The sequence below is a fragment of the Hoplias malabaricus genome, chromosome 4 (genome assembly GCF_029633855.1).
Source record: "Hoplias malabaricus isolate fHopMal1 chromosome 4, fHopMal1.hap1, whole genome shotgun sequence".
Lineage (NCBI taxonomy): Eukaryota > Metazoa > Chordata > Actinopteri > Characiformes > Erythrinidae > Hoplias > Hoplias malabaricus.
The window spans coordinates 1,941,463-1,968,977 of NC_089803.1; the positions used below are offsets into that span (position 1 = coordinate 1,941,463).

At 40.2% G+C, this 27,515-nt stretch overlaps 2 protein-coding genes and 1 pseudogene across 2 annotated transcripts in view; 1 reads left to right on the top strand and 2 right to left on the bottom strand.

Annotated features, from left to right (window-relative positions):
* LOC136694267 (zinc finger protein 850-like) overlaps nt 1-23,084 on the top strand; it is a 71,547-nt gene extending 48,463 nt beyond the window's left edge. The window contains exon 5 of the mRNA XM_066667682.1: nt 20,864-23,084. Within this exon, the coding sequence (XP_066523779.1) occupies nt 20,864-22,121 (1,258 nt within the window). The 3' untranslated portion in view covers nt 22,122-23,084. The remainder of the gene's footprint in view (nt 1-20,863) is intronic.
* LOC136694219 (zinc finger protein 850-like) overlaps nt 1-27,515 on the bottom strand; it is a 517,486-nt gene that overhangs the window by 237,365 nt on the left and 252,606 nt on the right. The gene's annotated exons all lie outside the window — the stretch shown is intronic.
* Nucleotides 1,523-10,891, bottom strand: LOC136694216 (NLR family CARD domain-containing protein 3-like; annotated as a pseudogene).

Sequence of the window (27,515 nt, forward strand, 5' to 3'; positions counted from 1 at the left end):
ATTGGATGGTAGTTTTGGGAATTTTAGATGGAGAAAGTGTTTGGTGGATGGGTGTAGATTCGGTAGTTTTGGGGACGGTAGGTGGAGGAGGTGTGGGATGAATGGGTTGTGCAGTGAGTGAGGATAAGGGTGTGTTTGACAGAGAGGAAGTGACATCATCCCTGGTCTGGGCTTGTTCCTCTGGCGGTGCTGAGGGGTCTGAGATGCTGTGGTAGGCATTTTTGTAATTGCGGCCAGCTCCTCTGTCAGTCTCCGTAAAGCCATCCTTAGACACTGATTGTCCTCTTCTAGTTCTCTCACGGCCTGCTGTAGCTCCCAGATCTAATCTCTCTGCTGCAGTATTAAAGTGTGGAGCTCTCCTGCTGGTTGATTGGTGACACTTTTCTGATGGAGGGAGGACAACGTTCTTTCTTTAAAATCTGTAAACACCTGTTCTAGGATGGACAGTCCTTCGTTCAGTGTTCTGACGCTGCCCGCGAGTTTAGGTGTGTGTTCCAGTTGTGGTTGTGGAGTTGTAGAACTCTGAAGAAAAGTTTTCTGTGGTGTTTTCTCTGAGAATGTAGCTATTCTTTTGGTTAAAGCAGATTTCTTCATCTTTGGAAAACAGTTCTGAGAGTTGTGTAGACTGTTTTCCAATCCCTGGATCATAACTGTTCTGTTGTGATATATGTTAATAGTTAGAATGGGAGATGTGCATTCTGCATCTTCGTATGTGGTCAAATGTCTGCCTTTGATTTCTCCATTTTTGTTAATGTAAGTAAATGTCTCACAGATCACTGAATGCCAGGCTGTAGGATGATGGGTGAAAAAAAGCAGGCTGCACATTACCTTGCAGTTGTCTTTTGTAGTGAAGTCTGCCACTAATGTTTCTACATTTTCAGACAGGACTTTTCTTAGGGGAGAAATAAGCTAGCGAAGACAAGGCACGTTTGCCAATCTGAATATGTTAATGCTAGCAGAGACATAGTAGCTTGAGCTAGCGGAGACAAGGCAGGTTTGCCAGTCTGAATATGCTAACGCTAGCGGAGAAATCGTAGCTTGAGCTAGCAGAGACAAGGCACGTTTGCCAGTCTGAATATGCTAATGCTAATGGAGAAATCGTAGCTTGAGCTAGCAGAGACAAGGCACGTTTGCCAGTCTGAATATGCTAACGCTAATGGAGAAATAGTAGCTTGAGCTAACGAAACCTAGATACATTTAACAGGCTGAAAATGCTAATGCTAGCAGAGAAATAATAGTTTTTCTTAATTTGAATTGACCATTTCTCCTTACTTCTTTCTCCTACCATATTAGTGTATTTCCCCACTGCTCTAAATCAGTGTGCAACATGTAAATAAAAACAACTCACAGTGATGTGCACATCATTTAAACCCTACATTTAATTTAAAATCAATTAAAAACTGAGAGAGAAAACAAACACATTTTACATTTTAGTTTTTTTTTACTTTTTAAACATTTTAATGAAAAAAATTTTAGTGTTTGTGTGTGTCTGAAAATGTGATATTTTGTGTGTGTGTGTGTGTGTGTGTAGGAGAGAGAGAGTGTGTCTATTCTGTCTCACACAGACGCACTGAGGAGCCATAATTCCAGACCACAAACCCAGCGTAGAGGGGCTCAGTGAATTTGGAGGTGAATGTGTGTAAGTGTGTGAGTGTGTGTGTGTGAAGTGAGATGGTGTAGAACGACAGAGTGCCGGACCCCCAGTCCAGATACACTCCGACTCTGTTAGAGTGAGAGGGGGGGTGTATCTCAGTTTCCTGAATATTGTGTCTGACACAGTAACTGTTCTCAAAGCAGATCAGACTCCAGGAGAATTTATTGGATCCAAACACACTCTCAGCTCCTCCTCCTTTCCTCCTGATTCCTCTGTACGACACTGAGATATAAACCCTCCCCCTCCACTCCACCTCCCAGTAACAGTGTCCAGTTAAACTCTCCACACTCAGAACCTGAGGAACACCATCAAATCTATTCGGATGATCTGGATACGACTGAGTCTCCTTCACACTCTCCACCTTCCGGTTTCCCTCAGACAGAGAGAGATCAGTGTGTGCTGTGTTTTGATCCAGAGTCAGATCACAGTGATCTGTACACACACACACATACACAATTACAAACAATTCTATACAAGTGTTTTTACTATATATTTCTATGTTAGTGTTTGTGTGTGTGTTAGTGTTTAGTGTGTGTGTGTGTGTGTGTTAGTGTATAGTGTGTGTACTTTGTGTGTGTGTGTTTGTACAGGGCGTGTGTGTGTGTACTGTGTGTGTGTCTGTGTATAGTGTGTGTAAAACGTGTGTGTGTGTATGTACAGTGTGTGTGTGTCTGTGTATAGTGTGTGTAAAACGTGTGTGTGTGTATGTACAGTGTGTGTGTGTGTGTGTGTATCTTACACTTCTTCAGTCCTGATCTCATTCTGCTGATTCCTCCGTGTTGGACTCTAAACATCAAACACACACATTTATAAACTCATTAAACTCCACATCAACCTGAAACGAGGGCTGTGACCATAAGTGCATTCCCCCAACACCGGGGGCATCATATGAGCGGGTTTCAGCTCCTCCCCCTCATCACCGCAGTGGGGGGCTGCACTTCTGTGGTTTTACAGCTCAAATTCACAGGAGTGTGTTCACCCATCAGCCATAACATTATGAACATCTCCTTGTCCTCTCTCTCAGCTCCACCGTCCACACGCCGGTCGCTTTGTAGTTCTACAGTTACACACCGTGTCCACTCACTGTCCGCTTTCTCAGCTCCACCGTCCACACGCCGGTCACTCTGTATTTCTACAGTCACACACCGTGTCCACTCACTGTCCTCTCTCTCAACTCCACTGTCCACGCGCCGGTCACTCTGTAGTTCTACAGTTAAAAACCGTGTCCACTCATTGTCCACACTCTCAGCTCCACCGTTTTCTTCAGGATCAATGAAGTGTTATCTTTTTATCTTAAGAACAGTCATTATAATAAACACATGATTAATCTTGTGTAATTATGTAAGTGGTGTCAGGCTCTCTGTGTGTGTGTGTGTGTGTTTGTAAGAGAGAGTGTGAGAGAGACAGACAGACACTCACTGTAGTTTTTCCAGTGCACAGTGTGGATCCTGCAGTAGATCAGAGAGCAGCTTCACTCCGGACTCTCCTGGGTGATTGTAGCTCAGATCCAGTTATCTCAGGTGGGAGGGGTTTGATTTCAGAGCTGAAGCCAGAGACGAACAGCCTTCATCTGTAATCATACACCCAGACAATCTGCAGAAAGAAGAGATGGAGCTTACATGGAGAAACAAAAGCTTTAGTACAGTACACACACAGACACACACACATCACTAAACTCTGGTTAAAATTCATCAATGCTGTTACAAAACACACACCACCACTAACATGACATAGCATTTTTTGTACTTTTAATTTTTACTACATGTTTAAATATGTTTTATTCTGAGCAGCAGGAGATAGTTATAAAACATTTAGAATGGACCCAAGACAAAGTAGAATCATTCTCATCTGGACAGTGAGTCTGAGTGAAGATATTGTTAAATGAGACATACATGATATTACATAGGCACTATTACACCAATCAGTTACATAAAGTATTATACTAGGGGGTGAAATTTCAAGAACTTTCATGAATTTGTCTTGTCATGTATTGCTAGTATTGTTGCAGGGTAAAAACACACAAACAGATGAGTGCGAGACATGATGAGTCTTGGTGTGACAGGGTTCGAAATCTCATGGCCATAGCTTCAAAAGTGACCGACTTAAGCAGGTTGAAATTTTGGCCAATGCATTCCTATGGGAAAAATTACCACTTTAGAAACTCGTATTTTGAAATTCGTAAGTTGGGTCACTCCAAAAAGCACAAGCACCCAGAGTTGGCATAGGATCTATGACCATGTGAAATGGCTGTAGCATGAAAACCCTAGGAGGAGTAGAATTTTACATTTTGTGAATAGAATAATAATAAGAAAAAGAAAGAAAAGATTTCGATGAAGAGTAATTTGGCTTTGACAAGGTAAATTAATAAGCTGAATCAGAAACACTTCTAAATCATTATGAGTTTAACTTTAATAAAATAAACAATTCCATACCAAAGAATACTTTATTTTAAACCCACCTTTTGAAAGTTTTACCTGAGAGTCTCCAGTTTACAGAGTGAACTCTTCAGTCCAGCAGAGAGCAGCTCCACTCCTGAATCCTGCAGGTCATTGTTACTGAGCTCCAGCTCTTTCAGTGAGGAGTTTACTGACTGTAGAGCTGATCCCAGAGTTTCACAGGAGTCCTTGGTGAGATTACAGAAAGCAAGTCTGTAAAAACCGAGTAAACACAGCATGTGGTGTGATGATGTAGAGTGATGATACTGTTCATATGCTTCTTTTTCATTTAGAATAGGTTCACTGAATTGATATATTGTTTGTAACTTGAGTTAAAGTTTATAATCTACTTTTTCATTCAGGATTGACTCTACAGAAAAATGTACCTGAGAGTCTCCAGTTTACAGAGTGAACTCTTCAGTCCAGCAGAGAGCAGCTCCACTCCTAAATCTTGCAGGTCATTGTTACTGAGGTCCAGCTCTTTCAGGGAGGAGTTTACTGACTGTAGAGGTCCTTGGTGAGATTACACCCAGCAAGTCTGTAAAAACAGAGTAAACACATACATTATGTGGTGTGATGATATGTCGGTTGATAAGGTCCCTTCTTTTTGAAACTAGAAAATATTCACTGGATTGTTGTAACCTGATATTTCCTCCTCACAGTGTTTAAACTCCTGACTGCTAGAGTGCGCTGTTGTACTGTCTTCAGTCATTAGACTCTTTCACCCCATTGTAAACAAATAACTTCAGAACGTACTGCTAACGTTAGCATTAGTAAACCTATTTGATGGCATTGGCCAAGTATGGCATAAGCTCCAGCAAATTTCAAGAGAACCTCCTGAGCATCAGGTTCGGAGATGTCCCGGAGAAGTACTTTAACACATGGAGCGCACTGAGGGAGATTTTCTGCATCAGGCGTGTTATCACAATGGGAAACGAAGCGTGGAGCAGCACTTGTGTAGGAGAATCTTTTCTCGCTCTGTTCTCACATGTCCTGATTCTGACTTTACCAGTCCGGGTAATGTCCACGATGAATGCTGCGTTTGTTTCTGTGTGAAAGCTAGAGTGGCTCCCATAGATTGCAGAGCTGAGGTGTGGGCTTATTGTGGATTTTCAGATTCCACAACAAAGGCAATACATACTACATACATGTTCACTTGTATATGTATTTTTTGTTGTTTTGTTTATTTTTAGGAATTTTGCAATCTCTTTCAATTCTAAAATTTCTGATGACATTTTATTATATATATTGAATATATTGAATCGTAACTCCTGTATCGTGATATGTATGGTATCACCACATTCTCACACAGCTCTACTGGAATATGTTTTATCATTAAAATTAACTTATACTAACAAAGCTAGTGTTGGTAATTAATAAATTGGTGTTTGCATATGTGTGTGTAGTGCACAGTGTGAGCATGGCTGTAACTAGCTACAAGAACACAGAGGTCTGGACATTGGTTGTGTTTTGATGTTTTCCCCATCTCCCATATTTCTAGGACTTGGGTTTTCAACAGACTTTGGTCTGAATATTTTTGCTGGATCTAGCAACCCTACTCTCAGTTTGTTGGTAGAATTGCCAACCTGCTCTCACAAGACCTTTCAATTACTATCCATCTTTAAGTGCTTGTTGAGAGGTAGGTTATGCACATATTACAGACTAACATACGACACTGTTGCTATGAAATGAACGTGAGGACTTTGTGAGGACAAATCGAAGGTTTAGTCAGAAATATGTGTGTAGCACCTCTATTCAAAACCTGTTCTCTAACTGCAGCACCATTAGCTGAGCAGACTAATACCTGTCAGGTTATGCTACTTTGTCAGATCGTGCTACCCAGTGTGTATTTACAGGTTTAACTCAGAAATTACAAATGTACGACATCTTAACACAGGATAAAAACGGAGTAATACAAAATGCTTTCAGCAGTTCGAAGTTTTATAGTAATGTTATATTTATCTTAAATCACTTTATAAAACAAATCCAAAACAATTAAAACTGTAAGTAGCATATCTTGTAATTTATCTAAACATGATTCCACCATCAGTTATTTATATAAGTTACACATTTCTGTATCATAATCACTTGCTTCCAGCTTTAAACAATTATTATTAAAAGTAATGTGATATGATGTAATCTATGCAGTATATTAGTACATTATAAGAACATGAACTGTTTATTACTAATATTATTACTAATATAATGCATGGTGTTTGTGATTATAATAGTATTTTATGTTTTTTTTTTGTAATCAGTGAGGAGAAGTGAGAGGAGGATGAACACACAGTGAGAGACAGAAAGAGAGGTAAACGTAAAACAAAATACACAGTCTAATTCGGGTCAAAGCAGTTTATGGGAGTATTGATATTCTTCTAATTTAGAAGTCAGCATTAGAAGTTGTAAACATTTGGCATTGTGAAGTGAAGTGAAGTGAAGTGTGAGTGTGTGCACTTGTGGTGTTTTAAGTAGAGCCTGTTTACCCTTTAACACTATTCAATAACATGGATATTGACTTTTGAATTACTAACTGTTTTGATGTTGTTTTTTATAAAGCCACTGTAACATGGAGGAGGAGGAAGAAGCAGGTGATTTCATGTTAATGTTAACTGTTAATGTTTGAGATGTGAATGTTTAATATCAAAAATAGCAGGTGAAAAACAAAGTTACAGTTGGAAACAAACAGGTCAAAATGTCAGTAAACAGAAAACCAGGCTGACTACGTGGTGTCAGGATGTATTTGTTCTGTGCTTTGGTCTTTTGTCTATTTTCACTTGTGTTACCTTTAGTCTCGCCCCACACCTGTGAGTGGGGTCACATTATCCCAGTTATATTCACTATTTAAAGCCTGTCTTGGTGTCTATGTTTTGCAGTTCATTGTCATTGTTAGTCTTAGTGTTCATGGTTTACGTCTTTCAAAGAGTTCAAAGTAAAAAAATAAACATTGCTTGTTTTTACATGATATGGATTTGGAGAATGAAATGAAAGTCAAATAACCACCACTTTTTCATTTTTAACATCTGTTTTTCTAATAAAAAATCACCAAGGTTCATGGACCCACAAAGCTTTTTTAACTTTAATTTTGTACTTGCTGAACACCTGCTGAAGTGAAAGATTAAACTGAAAATTAAGTATTTCACTTTTAATTGTATTAATGAATCTAAACATTTCATTTTGAATTTTATCATGATATTTGTGCACAAGTTTGGAAAAATAAATAGTAAAACGTATTTGTAATTTCATTTTGTTGTCTTCACTTCAGTTTTAATGTTGTCAGGATTTCCCTCCCATATCGGGTGGAGGACAGATGTCCACATTCATGTGATCACCCGTGGAGACATGGGAGTTGTAGTGAGGGACAGATGAGAGAGAGGACGGTGAGAAAGACAAATCAAACAGTGAAAAGATTTCAGACAATGAGAGAAAATTCAACAGTAAATCTAAAAGTATAATAAACATTTATTAATGATGAACTCACACAGCTTTTCTGGACGCTTTGATCACTGGCAGCAGTCTCAGAACACCTTCCTCTGATGCATTATATTTGCTCAGGTCAAACTCATCTAGTTTCTCTTCTGAATTCAGCAACACAAACGCCACAGCTGACCACTGATCAGGAGAGAACCTGACTCCACTGAGAGAACCTCCTCTGTTCAGGTATTCCTGGACTTCTTGCACTAGAGAGTGATTCTTCAGTTCATTCAGACAGTGGAACAGATTGATGGTTTTCTCTGGAGAGGGATTCTCCCTGATCCTCTCCTTGATGTACTGGACTGTTTCCTCTCTGCTGTGAGATCTGATTCCTGTCTGAGTTAGTATTCCTCGTAAGAGAGTGATTGGACTCCAGTGAGAGACCCAGAAGGAACCGGAGGTAAAGGTCCAGGTGTCCATTCTCACTCTGTAAGGCCTTGTCCACTGCACACTTCAGGAACTCTGACTTTCTGGACTTTGTGAAAAAACTAAGAAATCCAGTGTCTCCCTGTACAAAGATATTCCTGTTTCTAGAGACAATGGGGTGTAATGAGTAAAAAGCAGCCAGAAAATCCTGGACACTCAGGTGGACAAAGCTGAACACCTTCCCCAGGTGCAGCCCAAACTCCTCTCTGAAGATCTGGGTACAGACTCCTGAGTACACTGACACTTCTCTGACATCAATGCCACACTCTCTCAGCTCGTCCTGGTAGAAGATCAGATTGCCTTTCTCCAGCTGTTGGAACGCCAGTTTTCCCAGAGCCAGGACACTCTTTCTAGTTTTCTGAGGATCAACCTCCTGTTTTCCCTGGTACTTTTGTTCCTTGTGTTTGATCTGAAAGATCAGGAAGTGTGTGAACATTTGAGTCAGAGTCTTGGGGGTGTTGTGAAAAATAATTTTATTACTTTGTGTTAGTGGATAAATATCCTTAAATGATTAGTTAAGATTAAGCATTTATAATTGTGTGAAATCTTGTATCTTATATGTACTCAGATGAGTGATTAACCAGTATTTTAACCATGCATTTAAACAGTTTAGAATCTGCACACTAACTGACATGCTGACTCAGTGTTTACACTTTTCTAATTTCTTAGATCTTTAACAGATCTGCACTTAGGCTTGTAGTATAAATTCCAAGTGTTAGTTAGGACAGTTGAACTTTAGGGCACCTCAGTGACCTTAAAGTCCATTAGTGACCTTAAGTCCATCACTGACCCCTCATAATCTTGGAGAAAGAAAAGGAGTGTGGGTAATAAAACCTACAGAGTCAGAAGGGCAAGATGAGTGTTTTGGGGTCATAGGTGCATGGGAAACCTGCACGCAGAAACCTGAGTACTAACATGTCTAATTATGCATATTAATATATGTTAATCAGCCAGAAACGCCTTGCTAGCAGGGTATACGTCATATCAGGTATAAAACTGGAGTCAGATGGGGGAGAGGTCAGAACTCTGCATGGAAGTGCACTAGGTTGCGTTTCTTATGTATTAGTTCTCCTGGTTCCAGTATCAAAATAAATACTTTGATTTGCTTCGAACATCACTCGACTGGTCTTTGTGAAAACTTCCGGAACGAGCACGCCTCCCTCAGGAGAGAGGGTGTATTTGGATCTTTTGGAGATCTTCTAAATTTTAATTACTTTGGGAACGGTCCAAAAAGATTATTTAATTCTTCAGGGGTCTCTCCACCCAAAACTCCCTCTAGAACTGTGGCTGAGATCCAGCAGAAGACCGGGATGTGGCACATGATGTAGAGGCTTCTGGAGGACTTGATGTGGGAGATGATTTGATTGGCCAGGCTCTGGTCACTGATCCTCTTCCTGAAGTACTCCTCTTTCTGAGGGTCACTGAAACCTCGTACCTCTGTTACCTGGGCGACATACTCAGGAGGGATCTGATTGGCTGCCGCTGGTCGAGAGGTGATCCAGAGGAGAACAGAGGCAAGCAGATTCCCCTTAATGAGGTTTGTCAGCAGCACATCCACTGAGGCTGACTATGTTATATCCCACAATCCCTCATTGTTCTGGAAATCTAGAGGAAGTCGACACTCGTCCAGACCGTCAAAGATGAACAGGACTCTGTAGAGATCATAGCTTCATGGTTTTAATTCTTTTGTGTCTCTGAAAAACCGACGAAGAAGCTCCATCAGACTGAGCATTTTCTCCTTCATCATGTTCAGCTCTCTGAAAGGAAGTGGAAATATGAAGAAGACCTCCTGGTTTTCTTTTCCTTCGGCCCAGTCCAGAATGAACTTCTGCACAGAGACTGTTTTTCCAATTCCAGCCACTCCTTTAGTCAGCACAGTTCTGATGGCTTTATCTTTAAAGAGCTGGCTGCATTTGATGGGTTTCTCCTGTGCTGCTGGTCTCCTGGACACTGTCTCAATCTGTCTGACCTCATGTTCAGTATTGACCTCTCCACTCCCTCCCTCTGTGGTGTACAGATCTGTGTAGATCTCATTCAGAAGAGCTGAGCTTCCAGGATTAGAGACTCCTTCATTAATTTTATGGAACTTTTCCTTCAGGGTTGATTTCAGCTTTCGATGAGAAGAAGGAGCCAGTCCTAATTAAAAAAAATAGGTAACAATCACAGTAACAAAACATGATAAATATTTTAATGTAGTTTTAGACAAACTATAAAGACCATATGAAATATTATGTAGTGATCATGAAGAGTCTTTGATTAAATTAAACCTAAAAGTTCTTCAGCTGTAGTTTATTTATATTTGAGAATATATTTTCACAGAACAAATATTCACACAATGAAAATATATTTGTGATTAATTTTATTAATATTCCATCATGATGATCCTTAGATCTGTTTCTATTAAAGTGTCTAAAGAGTAAAGACAGGACCCTAAAGTCTTACTGCTCTGCAGTGTGTGAGCGAGGTGTGTGTGGTTCATGTTCCTCAGGACGTTCAGTGTGATCTTCATCACTCCGTCTCTAACACCATCCTCCTCCTCCTCCTCCTCCTCCTCTCTCTCAGAGCATGCTGGGTAATCCTCACTCAGCAGCTTCATAAACCTCTTCAGATGATTCTTCACCACAGAGATCACTCTCTGCTCCAGCTCCTGATTAAAATAGAAATATTAACACAGAGTCTGTCAGACAGTGCAGTGTGAGCTGAGAGGTGGAAGTGATAATGATTAATATTTTATTATTCTAAGAAAATCCAGAATCACTGTCCATCACCAAACTCTACATCACTCGCCATCATAACACTGCTACAGTGAATAAACAGTAGCCTTTATTACTGTCCTATAATAACAACACTGGAACACACACACACCTCCAGTGTTTTACACACACACCTTGAACATTGACTCCATATTCTTCCTGGTCCTGTCAGGAGTCTTCCTCTGGACTCTGTGGAGAATCAGAACACAGACTGAATAATGTGGAGAACCTGATCAATACATTACATCATCAGATATTACTAATTATTCAGACTGTTCTGGATCCATATTCAGTAGGAAATCCTAGATATATAATGAATGTTCCACTGCCGTTATAACACACAGAGTTCAGCTGCACAGATCAGCAGGGTCTAATCTTCTCCATAAAGAGGCGCTTTTACTGCAGCTTTTTAAACACAGACTGACCATCTACAAAGCTCTGGACTGTCTTTCTCCACTATGTCCTCTCACGCTCTTAGAGCAAGAGGAGTTCTAACCTTCTTTATCTGTTCATTCATCACTCATCAGTGTTTCACTGAAGGACAGTAACTCACTCTGGATCAGAGGGGACAGCTCCACTGCTGAAACCAATAGGAGGATGATCCATGGACCGATCACTCTGCATAGACACACAGCTGGGTTCTTTTCCTTCTTTACTGAATCCAGAAGGTTCCTCCATGGACCGGTCACTCTTCATAGACACACAGCTGGGTTCTCCTCCCCCAGTGCTGACTTTAGGAGGGTCCTCCATGATCTGGTCACTCTTTACAGACACACAGCTGGACACTGGAGAATCTGCTCTCTGGGTTTCAGTCCTGTGGATATTAAACAGATTGAACAGGACAGTAGACTGAGTAAGAGAACACAGGAAGGGATACTGTACGTATTCAGACCCAGTGGTGTGTACAGACTCTGGTAGGAGTTCAGAGAGAGAGGGGGATTCTCCTTATTCTCTTTACTGTGTTACACCTGTGTAAAATAGACTGACCATTACTGAGAGCTGTAGGTGTGAGAGAACTGTAGGAATCCCATGGTTACGATGTGTTCTCAGGGAGCACTGAAAGGAGATAAAACCTCCATCTCTGGAGTTAATATCTGACTGGTTTATACAACACACACACACACAAATGAAAGGAATCCTTAACCCAGAGTGAGGTGTGTGTCCACCATGATCTTCCAGAACATCTCCAGTTCTCCTGGGGGTGGAACCCTGTTCTTCCTAAAGACGTTCCCTCCGCTGGGGCCAGCTTTTGAAAAGTTTTAATCCTGATCCAAATTTCACAGAGAATCATGTCTCCTTTTCCCTGTCCAGACTCAAAATGATCTCACAGATTTGTTCAAGTTTTTAAAACATGTTCAGAATGAATAAAGTTGATCCAGATTTCTCAGGATACGTATTTCTAGATCTGGGTTTTCTGTGTCATTAACTCAATGCACATGTGCAAAATCACTACTAAAAATGGTTCAGGAGACAGTGCTGCACAAATTAACTCCTCTGATTGGTCAGAAGGGTTAATCTCCGAACAGTGCCCCTCCCAGTTCTACAGATAGAGATTAGTTCTGCACCACGCTCCCTCTGATATATTTGGTGCAAATGTGAGAGCGCGCAGAAGTAGTCACGTGTGAGCGAAGAAGACAGAATTTGAGACTCGTAGCCGCAGATTGGAGCAGGTGCAGTCACTGACTTGTCTTATGGACCAACTCTAAAAACCACACAGGCCTCCTAAGGACAGCTCCTACATTAGTTTAAAAGGTTTTTTCTTATGGGGAACTGATTATTTGTCCCCATACCGCAAGAGGTCCCCATGACGTGACTGTGTAAACAGTTTTTAGTCCCCACACAGTGGGGTTTACCAGAACACACACACACACACCCCTTACTTAGATCCTTGTTTTATAACATAGTGTATTTCCCCACTGCTCTAAATCAGGGTGAAATATGTAAATGAAAACAATTCACAATGATGTGCAAATAATTTAAACCCTATTTAAAATCAATTAAAAACTGAGAGAGAAAACAGACACAGCACAGAGTAACAGAGACATTTTAGTTTTTTTTACAGTTAGTTATTTTAATAAAAAATTATTAGTGTTTTTTTCTATTTATTTAAATATTTTGAATCTGATGCCAGAAACACTTTGACTAATGCCAGAAAAGCAGTGACAGTGTGGAGTTTCCCTCTGTGTTCCTCCGCTCCTCTTTAACAGCACTGTGTGAGCATTTGGGAACTGAGGAGACCAGTCGTGGTCAGTCTGAAAGTGAACTGTTTTCACCAGTAAAATCTACACAAGAAAAGTTAGAATTACAGATGTACAACATTTTTATCCTAAACATTTCAGACTTTCATTAAAATCACAATCTGAGACACAGTAATCACCTCACAGAGGTCTACCACAGTGTCTGTATGAGGAAGAGGGTGAGACACAGGGGTTGTATGAGGAGAAGGAAGAGGAAGGGACACAGGGGCTGTATGAGGAGGAGGAGTGGACACTGTGTTATTATTATTATTGTGTGTGTGTGTGTGTAGGAGAGAGAGTGTGTCTATTCTGTCTCACACAGATGCACTGAGGTGCCATAACCCCAGACCCAGAACCCAGCATAGAGGGGCTCAGTGAATGTGGAGGTAAATGTGTGTAAGTGTGTGTGAGTGTATGAGTGTGTGTGTGTGTGTGTGTTATTGCGGCCAATAGCATCGGCACACTGCACTGAGAAACATCACACCCGTCGTAACTGCTGTCGAAAACACAGCTGCAGAGTCTTGATGGTAGATTTAAGATTATTTGTTGCAATGTGCCTGATAGCCGCATTAAAGCATGCCTTTAAAGCGGCTTTAAAAAGAGGATACAGAGACGACAGCGGCCTGTCCATGAGTTAAGTTGTTTACATCTGAAACCTGGCGAATCCGAACATGCTCAAATATACTTTACAAACTATGTGCGGACACTTTCTAACCAGGAATAGGAGTGTTTTCAGTCCCTGCAGAGAGAATTTATGTAGCCAGTGCCACTAGTATGTTCACGGAGAAAATAGGTAGCTGTGCCTTTAAGAAACTCGCGGGAAAGGTGGGTAGTCGAGTCTCGTGATATTAGCTGAAGTATCGTTTGGTTCTTAATCAGAAGCATTTGTTAACCAGCTTCGACAGTGTGCGACTGATTCTTTTCCGTTTAGTGGATTGGTGGATGCTCTCCATTTTTAAACATTTTCTTGTAACTAAAGCCAGGGTTACTAAGGTGAGATTTTTGCAGTGTACTGCAGTGATCCCGGTATGCACAGTGGAGGTTGAGTTACAGGTAAATCAAATCAAATCAAATCAAATTTATTTATATAGCGCTTTTCACAACTGATGTTGTCACAAAGCAGCTTCACAGAATTCCAGTAAGACAAGATTTGACATGAAATGTAAAGACAAATGTAAAACCCTCAAGTGAGCAAGCCAGGGGCGACAGTGGCAAGGAAAAACTCCCCCAGCTGAGGAAGAAACCTTGGGAGGAACCAAGGCTCACAAGGGGTGACCCATCCTCCTCTGGTCAATCTACTGGTGATGATAGTTAGTGGTCCATGAGAACTTCAGTGTAGGGACAGCTTCAAGGCACTTGGTGGTTGCTGGAGCGTGGGCAGCTGGTCTGAAGCGTGGAGGAGGATCTCGACAGTCATCCATCAGTGTCCAGACAGACAGGTGGGCAGTCGTTTACTCGGAAAGATGTAAAGGGATGGAATTAGTTTTGAACTGTTTTGTGTTTGTAAAGTAGAAAATATGAAAATTTCCAGAGTGTGGCTAATGACTCCGGCAGATCTGACTATGACAGCATTAACTAAAAGGAGAGAACCAGAAGGACACACAGACACGGGAGCATCCTGAAACACTGGCATCCCTCCGCTCCACCGTCAACAAACCTGAGTGATCGCGAGAAGCGGCGGGACGACAGCACCAGCGTCTCAGTATACTATAATTCCCTGTGTCCATGGACCCCCTGGATCTGCCGCCTTTATCTATGGGGGAGCATTAGCTACCAAATGATAAACTAAACAAATGAGTTTTTAGCCTACATTTGAAGATTGCGACTGTGTCTGAGTCCCGAACATTTTTTGGAAGATCATTCCAGAGTTGGGGGGCTTTATAAGAAAAGGCTCTTCCCCCAGCTGAGGCCTTCTGAATTCTGGGAACATTTAAAAATCCAGTATTCTGTGATCTGAGTGAACGTGGAGGCTCATAATAGGAAATTGTATCTTGAAGATATTCAGGAGCAAGCCCATGTAGAGCTTTATATGTTAATAACAAAATTTTGTAGTCAATGCGGAATTTAACAGGCAGCCAATGAAGTGATGATAAAACTGGGCTGATATGTTCAAATTTTCTAGTTTTAGTGAGGACCCTAGCTGCAGCATTTTGAACTAGTTGAAGTTTTCTTAAATTGCTGCTGGTGCATCCTGACAGTAGTGCGTTACAGTAGTCAAGCCTTGAAGTAATAAAGGCATGTACTAATGTTTCTGCGTCCTGGAGGGATAAGGCATTTCTAATCTTAGCAATATTGCGAAGATGTAAAAAAGCTGTCCTAGTGATACTACCTATGTGTTGATCAAATGATAAATCCGGGTCAATTATGACACCAAGATTTTTTGCTGCTGAACCAGGTTTAACTGGAAAGTTAGCTAGATCTAAAATTAAATCTGATAATTTATTTCTTGTCACTTTTGGACCCAAAAGCAGGACCTCTGTTTTGTTGCTGTTTAGAAGGAGGAAGTTACGCAACATCCAGCCTTTCACGTCTTTTACACAGTCCTCTATTTCCTTTAATCTGTGTTTGTCATCGGGCTTGGCTGAAATATACAGTTGTGTGTCGTCTGCGTAACAGTGAAAGTTAATGTCATGGTTTCTTATAACTTTGCCTAGTGGTAACATACATAATGTAAATAATAATGGTCCTAAAATAAAGCCTTGTGGAGTTCCAAATCTTACTTCAGAAAAATTGAAAGATAGATTGTTTACTTTTACAAACTGATAATGTTCCGTTAAGTAAGATTTGAACCATTGTCATCTAGGTATATATTGAGTAGGTTTTGTGCAATTAAATCATTGTTTTATATCTTTTAAATATGTTTACTCTTACTCACGATTGAGTCTGAAGTGAGTTAAGGTGTCATTTAAGGTAGAATGTAAATTGTGAAGTGAGATTACAGGTACTGATTGTTCGTAGAACATATATTATATGTGTCACACGCCCTCGTCCTGTCAGGTTTGTTGTCCCTGCCATGTGCTTTATCTGCACATGGCTTTGTCTATTATTGTCCTTGTCTCCGCCCTTGTATTTAAGTCCCCTTCCCTCACTTCCTGGTGTCGTTCATTTGTATTGTTTTCGTACTCGTTCTCACTCATTCTTCCCTGCTTCGGTCCCTGTTACCTCTGTTATGTTCTCAAGTCGTTCTGTCTCCGCTGTTTATCGGTCATTGTTTTTCACGTCTTTGTTTCGTTTCGTTTCTAAGTCTAGTCTGTCCCTGCTGTCCCTCATTTGGTTTCCTCAGTCGTTATTTGTTTTTCAGTTATCGTTTTCCTTTCTTTAAGTCTGTTTTGTATGGTTCTGTTTTGTTTAATTAAAGATTCAGTGTTTTAGCGCGTGCGTCCGCCTCAGTCAGTCCGCACCCTGTGATTCGTGACAATATTATATTTTTTTTCGAATATAATTATCTTGTTCACATTGTTTAACCATCTTTTGTGCACTTTGTGTAGACAAGGAAAATAAATGGTCCTCATTACTGTGATGAGTGGTGTCTTCAATACGTTGTCAGAGCAAATCTTGAACAACACAACACGCAACTAAAGCTCACTCCCTGTTGTTTTTGTGTATTTACAGAGTAAACCAGGAAAACAGCTGTCTGCATAATCCATCCATTCTCTGTTGTTTCCCTGTATTAATGGTGTAAGAAAGAGAGAACAATAATTACTTTGTGGTTTCTTTATAATTATTGAAAAAATAAAATGTGTATAAAGCTTTGCATGTCTTATTATTGTGTTATATACATATATCATGGCTAAGACATACCTCGTATGAAATTAGGTAATGGTCAGAGATTGCTGAGGTTTGTGTATAATATTAAGTTTGTCTATGTTAAGACCTAGTGTCAAAACTAAGTCTAAAGTGTGACTACAATAGTGTGTAGGCACTGTAACTTTTTGAGTAATGCCAACAGAGTCTAGGATTGAAATAAAAGGCTTTTCAGTGGGTCATCTTCCTTCTCAAAATGGATATTGAAATCTCCTACAATTATAACTTTGTGATTGCACACAGCTATGTTTGCAGCGAAATCACTGAATTCTTTTAGAAATTCTGAGTAGAGCCCTAGAGGTCTGTAAATGTTACATAATAAAAATGTCTTCCTTTTTGTGAGCGGATTTGTCATAATGGGGGAGAGAAACTCAAAAGAAGTGAAGGTGTCACATAGTTTATGACGGATATCTAGAGTATTTTGGTAAATTACACATACTTCACCTCCTTTGCCTGATAATCTTGGGCTATGCTCATGATTACAGTCTAGAGGGGTGGTTCAGTTTAGTGCTGAATATTCATCTGATCTAAATCTAATCTGAGGTGTTGCTGCTATCATCTGAATATAATTTAATATCGATTAGATTGTTGAAACATTAAATTTTCATTTAATTCGGGGCAAATGCATAGTTTCAATCCAGATGAAACTAGGTGACGCCTCAAGGCAGTTTGCAGACGGTCGGTTTAGCCTGTCTGTCTGCGCCCTGGTCCCGGCTCTGGATTGTCAGCAGATGTTTATACTGACTCTGCTGACGTAGCATCAAGCTACTTCTTGAGGAACTAATTAAAATAATTGCTTGTTGAAAGCAATAGCGTGGTGTTTAATACTATAAATGTATATATTCATCATACTACATTTATCATAATAATCACATCTAAAGTGTTCAGACTAAAGTAAATTATCCTACAGATTATAAAGAGATAAAGCAGCAGGTTAATAAAACACTTATGTTAACTTTGCAACATTATTCAATATGTAAGTAAATACCACCATCTACAGGCAAAATGTTGCAACTTTAGTGAAAAGGTCAAGATGTTGTAGAATAATGTCTGTACAGGTAAATAAAATAAAGTAAACAAACAAAGAACCCAAAATCAAGCAAACAAAAATATAAAACTCTGTAGACCTAAAAATATGCCGTCTGTACATGAAAAAACAACCTCTTTAGATGTAAAAATATGCTGTACACTCAAAACAATAGTTCTGTAGACATAAAAGAAACACCTCTCAATACAACAACAAGCACATACTTTTCGTCTGTACACGTCATATTTTTAGGTGTACAGGCGTTAGGTTTAAGACGATTTTGGCCCCAAATGCATGCCATACACGTTATTTTTCGGCCCACTGTATGGAATAACCACATGACTGAAAACAACCTATTGGAATGATGCTCTGGACTGAGGGCGCCGTCTCTGTGGGGACTGTCCAATAGGAGAGCAGCTGTTATGAATTTCCAGCCAATCGTGTGAGAGGGGGCGGGCGTTGTGGTGTGTGTGTGTGTGTGTGTGTGTGTGTGTGTGTGTGTGAGAGAGAGAGAGAGAGAGAGAGAGAGAGAGAGAGTGCGAGTGCGAGAGAGAGAGAAGAAGAAGGAGGAGAGCTGTGTGTTGGAGAGAAGTCAAGTCCTGTTGTTTTCACTTAAGGTAAAGATGTGTTTATACCGTGATTTACTGAAGATTAACGAGTTAAAGATATTTACACCCTGTTTATACCGTGTTTTACTGAAGATAAACGCGTTTAAGATATTTATACCGTGTTTTACCGAAGATAAACGAGTTTAAGATATTTAAACCATGTTTATACCGCGTTTTACTGAAGATAAACGTGTTCAAGATATTTACACCCCGTTTATACCGTGTTTTACTGAAGATAAACGAGTTTAAGATATTTACACCCCGTTTATACCGTGTTTTACTGAAGATAAACGAGTTTAAGATATTTACACCATGTTTATACCGTGTTTTACTGAATATAAACGCGTTTAAGATATTTACACCCCGTTTATACCGTTTTACTGTAGATAAACGCGTTTAAGATATTTACACCCCGTTTATACCGTTTTACTGTAGATAAACGCGTTTAAGATATTTACACCCCGTTTATACCGTGTTTTACTGAATATAAACGCGTTTAAGATATTTACACCCCGTTTATACCGTGTTTTACTGAAGATAAACGAGTTTAAGATATTTACACCTCGTTTATACCGTGTTTTACTGAAGATAAACGAGTTTAAGATATTTACACCCCGTTTATACCGTGTTTTACTGAAGATAAACGAGTTTAAGATATTTACACCCCGTTTATACCGTGTTTTACTGAAGATAAACGCGTTTAAGATATTTACACCCCGTTTATACCGTGTTTTACTGAAGATAAACGAGTTTAAGATATTTACACCTCGTTTATACCGTGTTTTACTGAAGATAAACGCGTTTAAGATATTTACACCACGTTTATACCGTGTTTTACTGAAGATAAACGAGTTTAAGATATTTACACCTCGTTTATACCGTGTTTTACTGAAGATAAACGAGTTTAAGATATTTACACCCCGTTTATACCGTGTTTTACTGAAGATAAACGAGTTTAAGATATTTACACCCCGTTTATACCGTGTTTTACTGAAGATAAACGCGTTTAAGATATTTACACCCCGTTTATACCGTGTTTTACTGAAGATAAACGAGTTTAAGATATTTACACCTCGTTTATACCGTGTTTTACTGAAGATAAACGCGTTTAAGATATTTACACCCCGTTTATACCGTGTTTTACTGAAGATAAACGAGTTTAAGATATTTACACCTCGTTTATACCGTGTTTTACTTAAGATAAACGCGTTTAAGGTGTTTACACCACGTTTATACCGTGTATTACGGAAGATAAATGTGTTTAACATATTTACACCCCGTTTATTCTGTGTTTTATTGAAGATAAACGCGTTTAAGATATTTACACCCCATATATAAACCGTGTTTTACTGAAGATACCTGGGCTAACTTGTCTATATCAATTATATTGATTATTTTTATTCTGTTATGTCCCAACTGTGTGTTCATGTACTCCCTCCACACTACCAAGCTGTAGTCACGTGATTCTGCCCCTATCTGCCATATGGACCATATCGGCCAGCTAGTGTCTGGTTTTGGACGTGCTGTGTTTTGAGTATAATTAAGACGACACTGAACATAAGTTAAATGTAAACAATCTCTCAGTGACATAAGAATAAACTTCTATATTTAATACTGGAGCAAATTTGAGCACTAAACTATGAGGGTCAAAAATACAAAAACAAAGTAATTGTTCATTAATCGTAATCGTGGTAAAATGTACAATTAATCGTGATATTGATTTGCACTTATATTGCCCAGCCCTAGATGTTGCTCTATTCCTGCACCATGAGTTATCAACACTGACTTATTTTTTGCTGTTTCAGTAGCAGTACTTAAGGTGGAACTGACTACAAATTCAGGAGAATATTGGTCACCAACAGAGAGCCAGGGGAGAGTGAATTTTACTAATTTATCTTTGTTTCTTTATTGTCTTCCAGGACAGAAGACCATCTCTTTGGATACATTCTCTGGCTCCTGTTGTTCAAGAAAGTTCCACAGGTGCATCAAGAAACATTTCCAAGTGGAATATAACACAATGTTGAGATCAGGAGGGATTAAATGTGAGGATAAGGAGGACAGAAGCTCCAGTTCTCAGGAAGCATCCTTGGGTACTCCCCACACTCGTACATCCAACAGGAAATCTCAGACAAGTGAAAACAAACGGAAAACTTATGACTGTGGAGAGTGTGGGAGGAGTTTTACTCAGCTGGGTAGTCTCAAAACACACCAGCGCATTCACACAGGAGAGAAACCGTATCACTGTTCAGAGTGTGGGAAGAGTTTTACTGAACAGGGTCATCTCCAAAGACACCAGCGCATTCACACAGGAGAGAAACCGTATCACTGTTCAGAGTGTGGGAGGAGTTTTACTGTACAGGGTCATCTCAAAACACACCAGCGCATTCACACAGGAGAGAAACCGTATCACTGTTCAGAGTGTGGGAGGAGTTTTACTCACCAGATCAGTCTCCAAACACACCAACACATTCACACAGGACAGAAACCGTATCACTGTTCAGAGTGTGGGAAGAGTTTTACTGTACAGGGTAGTCTCAAAAAACACCAGCGCATTCACACAGGAGAGAAACCGTATCACTGTTCAGAGTGTGGGAGGAGTTTTACTGAACAGGGTAGTCTCAAAAAACACCAGCGCATTCACACAGGAGAGAAACCGTATCACTGTTCAGAGTGTGGGATGAGTTTTACTGAACAGGGTAGTCTCAAAAAACACCAGCGCATTCACACAGGAGAGAAACCGTATCACTGTTCAGAGTGTGGGAGGAGTTTTACTGAACAGGGTAGTCTCAAAACACACCAGCGCATTCACACAGGAGAGAAACCGTATCACTGTTCAGAGTGTGGGAGGAGTTTTACTGAACAGGGTAGTCTCAAAAAACACCAGCGCATTCACACAGGAGAGAAACCGTATCACTGTTCAGAGTGTGGGATGAGTTTTACTGAACAGGGTAGTCTCAAAAAACACCAGCGCATTCACACAGGAGAGAAACCGTATCACTGTTCAGAGTGTGGGAAGAGTTTTACTGAACAGGGTCATCTCCAAAGACACCAGCGCATTCACACAGGAGAGAAACCGTATCACTGTTCAGAGTGTGGGAGGAGTTTTACTGTACAGGGTCATCTCAAAACACACCAGCGCATTCACACAGGAGAGAAACCGTATCACTGTTCAGAGTGTGGGAGGAGTTTTACTCACCAGATCAGTCTCCAAACACACCAACACATTCACACAGGACAGAAACCGTATCACTGTTCAGAGTGTGGGAAGAGTTTTACTGAACAGGGTAGTCTCCAAAGACACCAGCGCATTCACACAGGAGAGAAACCGTATCACTGTTCAGAGTGTGGGAGGAGTTTTACTGTACAGGGTCATCTCAAAACACACCAGCGCATTCACACAGGAGAGAAACCGTATCACTGTTCAGAGTGTGGGAGGAGTTTTACTCAACAAATCAGTCTCAAAATACACCAGCGCGTTCACACAGGAGAGAAACCGTATCACTGTTCAGAGTGTGGGAAGAGTTTTGCTGAACAGAGTAGTCTCCAAAGACACCAGCGCATTCACACAGGAGAGAAACCATATCACTGTTCAGAGTGTGGGAAGAGTTTTAGTCGTCAGAGTTCTGTCCGGAAACATCACTGCGTTCACCCAGAACCAGAAAGGTTAGCACTGAGTGAGGGATTACCTTCAGAGATTGGGATTTAATTATTGTATTGGGTCAAATTCAATGTAAAAAATATCCTTAAAGTTGAATTGTGTAGTGCTTGGGAATTTGGAGACGTCTGATTGAACTGTGTGATACCAGATGCCACAGACTGTTTATGGAACTTTTATTTTTATTTTCAAGATGTGACCTCAGAATTAATAATTACAGGTCCTATTTACCCTCTCATTCACACTGTCATTGTTGTGTTTCACCGTGCTCCAAATAGAGACAATACAACTCCGTACTGAGCTTCTACTGCCCATCTGACCCCCATCACAATTCCTCCCTATTTCTGGGGCTGGACTGTATACCCTTGGAAGGGGAAAGATCAGTGTTGATGGAGCTATTAGTCTCACGGAGCACAGGAGTCACGGGGCTGTGCTACCAGGACCTCAGCACACATCCAGACAGACTGTTTTCCTCTTTCTGATCGCCATGAAGGGCATGCCTGCTTATCACTGCAGCAAGACAAGTGTGCCGTGGAAAAGCATTTATTATAACTAAGTTCAAAACCAGTTGAATTATAATGATTTGGTCCATTTCCATATTGTATCTAAGTCTATAGTAGAGTCACTCAGGTGATATTACGGTGTCCTGAGTACAAACATTATAATGTGTATCTAGCTCTGAAGATTACCATCCTATGATCATCTGATGTAGTATGATATGATGAATGTGTATTAATTCCTAATAAGAAATTGTGACTTTTTGAGAGTTTTAATTTTAAGTACCCAAACTTTAGCTCGTTTCAGAGACATCTCCACACTAGCAGATGTAAGGTGAGATAAACCTCCAGAGCAGGCTCGTAAAACCACCTCCAATGACCCTTTTTTATGACTTAAGGACCCCCAGGGTCAAGAAAAGAATGCAGAGAGACACAGAGACTCAATCTTGATTGAAACACAATGCCCTCTTACATCTTTTTAAAGACTGCTAACTCTAAAAGACTCAAACATCCCAAAGTTCTTTCATGGAAAACAAGTTGTACATGTGCACAACGGTCTGAAATTAATCCCGTTTTGACAATCAAAATGGGTGGAATTAATTTACATGTGTTTAAAGTCATTTTTGTTTATATGAATTTATGTAGAACCAAGGTAGCCACATACTATGTGTTTAGTTGGTTAATAATTATATAGAACATGGTTGTTTTTTTCTTAATGATATTACTTTGTGTTAACATATAATCTTTTATATTGCAAAGTATGATTCAGAATCCTGGGATATTCACTCACCAGGGATGGTCAAGTCTTTGTCTTGTCAAGTGTCATAAATTCTATGTGATGCCACTATCAAGGTACAGGAAACAGCCAATCAGGAGCAAGAAAAGCTCCAATTCTCCCTCATTGAGGATGAGTCTGCCCCCCCCCCCCCCCCCCCCCCCCCCTCATAGGGGAAAGATCAGTGTTGGTGGAGCTATTAGTCTCACAGAGCACAGGAGTCACGGGGCTGTGCTACCAGGACCTCAGCACACATCCAGACAGACTGTTTTCCTCATTCTGATCGCCATGAAGGGCATGCCTGCTTATCACTTATCAAGTTCAAAACCAGTCAAATTATAATGATTTGGTCTATTTCCATATTGTATCTATGTCTATAGTAGAGTCACTCAGGTGATATTACAGTGTCCTGAGTACAAACATTATAAAAATGTGTATCTTGCTCAAAAGATTCCCATCCTATGATCATCTGATGACTCTCTGGACTCTCACTGAAAATGAACAAGAAGGATGGTATTCCCAGAATCCTCAGCAGTATCACATGACCACCTCCACTTATCTGAGATCATTTCACTGTTCCAAATCTCCTGAATATCAATCACCCCTGTTTCTCCTTCATGCTCATTAGACAGAGTATTTAAATACAGTGTTGGTTAAGATTGTTTAAGAGTATTTCCTTATCTGTGCATTCAGTGCTTTATCTATTGTTTCTATTTTTTTCTCTTTGGATTTGCTCCTTGGATCTGTTTGATTGATTGTTCGTATTTTTGGCTTGACTTCAGACTTTTATGTTTATGCTTTTGGTTTGCCCTCTGTAGGATATTAAACTGTTTTTAATCCACAAGCTTCACTCGAGTTATTTTTTGATATTATGACAAATTAATCTTTTTAAAATTAACTTTTTAAAGGTCGTAAGGACACAAAGATGAACAGGACTCTGTAGAGATCATAGTCTCTTGGTTTTAATTCTTTTGTGTCTCTGAAAATCTGCTGAAGAAGCTCCATCAGACTGAGCCATTTCTCCTTCATCAGGTTCAGCTCTCTGAAAGGAAGTGGAAATATGAAGAGGACGTCCTGGTTTTCTTTTCCTTCGGCCAGGTCCAGAATGAACTTCTGCACAGAGACTGTTTTTCCAATTCCAGCCACTCCTTTAGTCAGCACAGTTCTGATGGCTTTATCTTTAAAGAGCTGGCTGCATTTGATGGGTTTCTCCTGTGCTGCTGGTCTCCTGGACACTGTCTCAATCTGTCTGACCTCATGTTCAGTATTGACCTCTCCACTCCCTCCCTCTGTGATGTACAGATCTGTGTAGATCTCATTCAGAAGAGCTGAGCTTCCAGGATTAGAGACTCCTTCATTAATTTTCGGGAACTTTTCCTTCAGGGTTGATTTCAGCTTTCGATGAGAAGGAGCCAGTTCTAATAAAAACAGGAAACAATCACATGTTAAATACTTTAATTTAGGTTTAGTTTAGCCATAAATATAACATACATAACTATTGTTAGAATAAATAAAATTTTTCATCAAATTAATGCTTTTAATTAATGCAAATTAGTCTTTCAGTTGTAACACTTGTAGTTTGTAATAATGATAAAATCAGTTTAGCTTCAGTTTATTTAGCACTGTTGAAAACATTCATTCATTCACTGTAACTGCAGTTGAAAACACACTGTGACAAATTTCAGACACATCACAGAAGATCATTCACCAAATCTTAACAATAAATATTTACACTCCTCAAAAGAAATAACACTCTGAGCTGAGAGAGAGTTGAATCACAGAATTATGTTCAGTGGCGTCTCCATGGAAAAATAAACAATGCAGCATCATTAGCAGAGGACCAGGACTGTACTAAAGAAACACACGTCCTGCGGTGGGCAGCAGGGGGAATGTCATCAGCTGTTTCTGAGGGTGAGAATACCAGCGAGACACTGGAGGGGAGTGTGGGAGCACTTTAGGGACTTTGGAGAAACTCCCTCGTCCTGCACTGATGTTAACGGTGCACAGACTCTGGACGTCCATCACTGAGGAGATGTGGTCAATGCTTAATTCCAGCAGCCTTCCCCCTGAGACCCTCATCCACTTCCAGCAGGGCTTTAGAGCCTTACAGTGCTGAGAAAATAGCTCTAGAGGGGAGGGGTGTAACTTCTCACTCACTCTGACTGCTTCTGTGGCAGACCTGGTGTCTGTCCTAATCCTAGTTAGCTGTCTAACTAGAGAGGATTTTAAATCACAGTGAACGTGCTCCTGACACGTGGGCACTCTCAGTTCTTAGACACCTCACTATGCTCTCTACTGAGATATGTAACTCTGGCCAAATTTTAAGGCAGAACACTTCCTCAGCCGCAAAGTCAGTCCCAGGATGCAACGCCAGAACAACTCCCATCTCTTCTCCCAGACCAAAAGTAACTACAATCAGGATAAAAACAGGAAGATTAGACTTCACTGAAACGCTGAGGCGACGCTAGCCGCTGAGGAAAGTAAACACCGGTTTTGTGTGGTGGGCGGGAACAAGCCGTGACTCCATTACTCTCTAACTACAGCGTCTCAATAATCTGCCTCATGAGGATAGTGTATGTAGTAAGTGCCTATCTAGGGTGCTCACTAGGCTTTGGAACAGAACCCTGGTGTCACATGAGTGGATGTGGATGGGAAAACTCCTTGGGGGTTGTCTGAGAATGGCCAAGGGCACTAAGCATTCATTCTGCACTATTAGTTACAGACTGCAGCAGAAAACCAGTGAGAAACCCAGACTGTAGCATGAGTTTCGAAGGGTTTAAAGAATGAACCAGAACAAATACACCTCCCAGCACTAATTCAACTTTATAACTATGAAGAGCATATGAAACTAGAGGTCTGCATTCCAGGAGGACACGCGAGATGTTGCGCCGCTGAAACCCCTGTCCCCCAATCCGCGTCTTTCCCGCTTAAAGCAAGGTCGGTGTTGACTGCTAAGCTGTTGGTAGTGGGATGTTAAGAGAGCACTCTTCCACAGCAGTTTGCATTGGACTCTATGGAGCTCCGTAGGCCGTGAATGGAAAACGAAACATTTTGAATTCCACCTTTAAAAACAATTCCACCTTAAGAAACCCAGAATTGTATTGAGATGTCCACATTGCAGGCCAAAAGAGTCTTAAAAGCAAAAAAAGATGGCCAATACATTTTAAATACCACCTTAAGAAAAATTCCACCTTAAGAAACCCACAATTGTATTGAAACGTCCACCTTTAAAAATGACCACGTGAAATAAAGCTTAAAATGTTGAAAAGACAAAAAGACAGAAAGAGTATATTGTGAATGAGATATTCTTAAAAAATTCCACCTTAAGAAACCCTGGATAATTAAGACGTCCCCCTTAAAAATTACCTTTAAAGTGTTAGAGACTGCCTATGTCCTTCACACCTCTCCCCTCAGTTTTTGCCTCTGCATGCTGACCCGCTCTTAAAATACATTGAGCTCTATGGGAGTAAAACCCTTCCAAGTGTCAAACAAAAATTCATAACTCAAGAACTTCATAATTCTGAAACTTACAAGTTTGAGAAAGGGAAACTTTCTCTACCATTTAAAATTTAAATGAAGTCTGTAAGTGAAAGTATAAGGAAGTTATGGTGAAATGTTCAGCAGAAAATTGAAAAAGAAAAAAAATGATTTCAATGCGTTCCTATGGGAGCTTACCCACCCTCCGAACAAATGCTTATAGCTCAGAAACATTTCCCCACATCACTTAACCGTATATACCATTGCGACAAGGAGAGTCTGGGGATCAATATGGTATAAACAATATGCAGATTAAGTGAGAATTGAACGTTATGACGAGTTAAAAACAGGAGAAAAATTTAGAAACCGCACTCTGAGCCGCTCTAAAAATACATTGAACTCTATGGGAGCCGAAACCGTCCCTAGTGCCGAACAAAAATTCATAACTCAAAAAACGTATTTTCAATAATCTTCAAATTTACAGATGCTAGAAAGGACAAGTTTCTCTACCATTTAAAATTAAATGAAGTTTCTAGGTGAAAGTATGAGGACGTTATGGCGAATTGTTCGGCTGAAAAGTGAATAAACGGTTTTCGCTCAGAGAACCTACAGTGTATGACATCACCCCACTCTAAGAGCCTCCCATTGAAATGAATGGAGGGATTTTGAAAGAGGGATAGAAAGAGAAGGATAAGT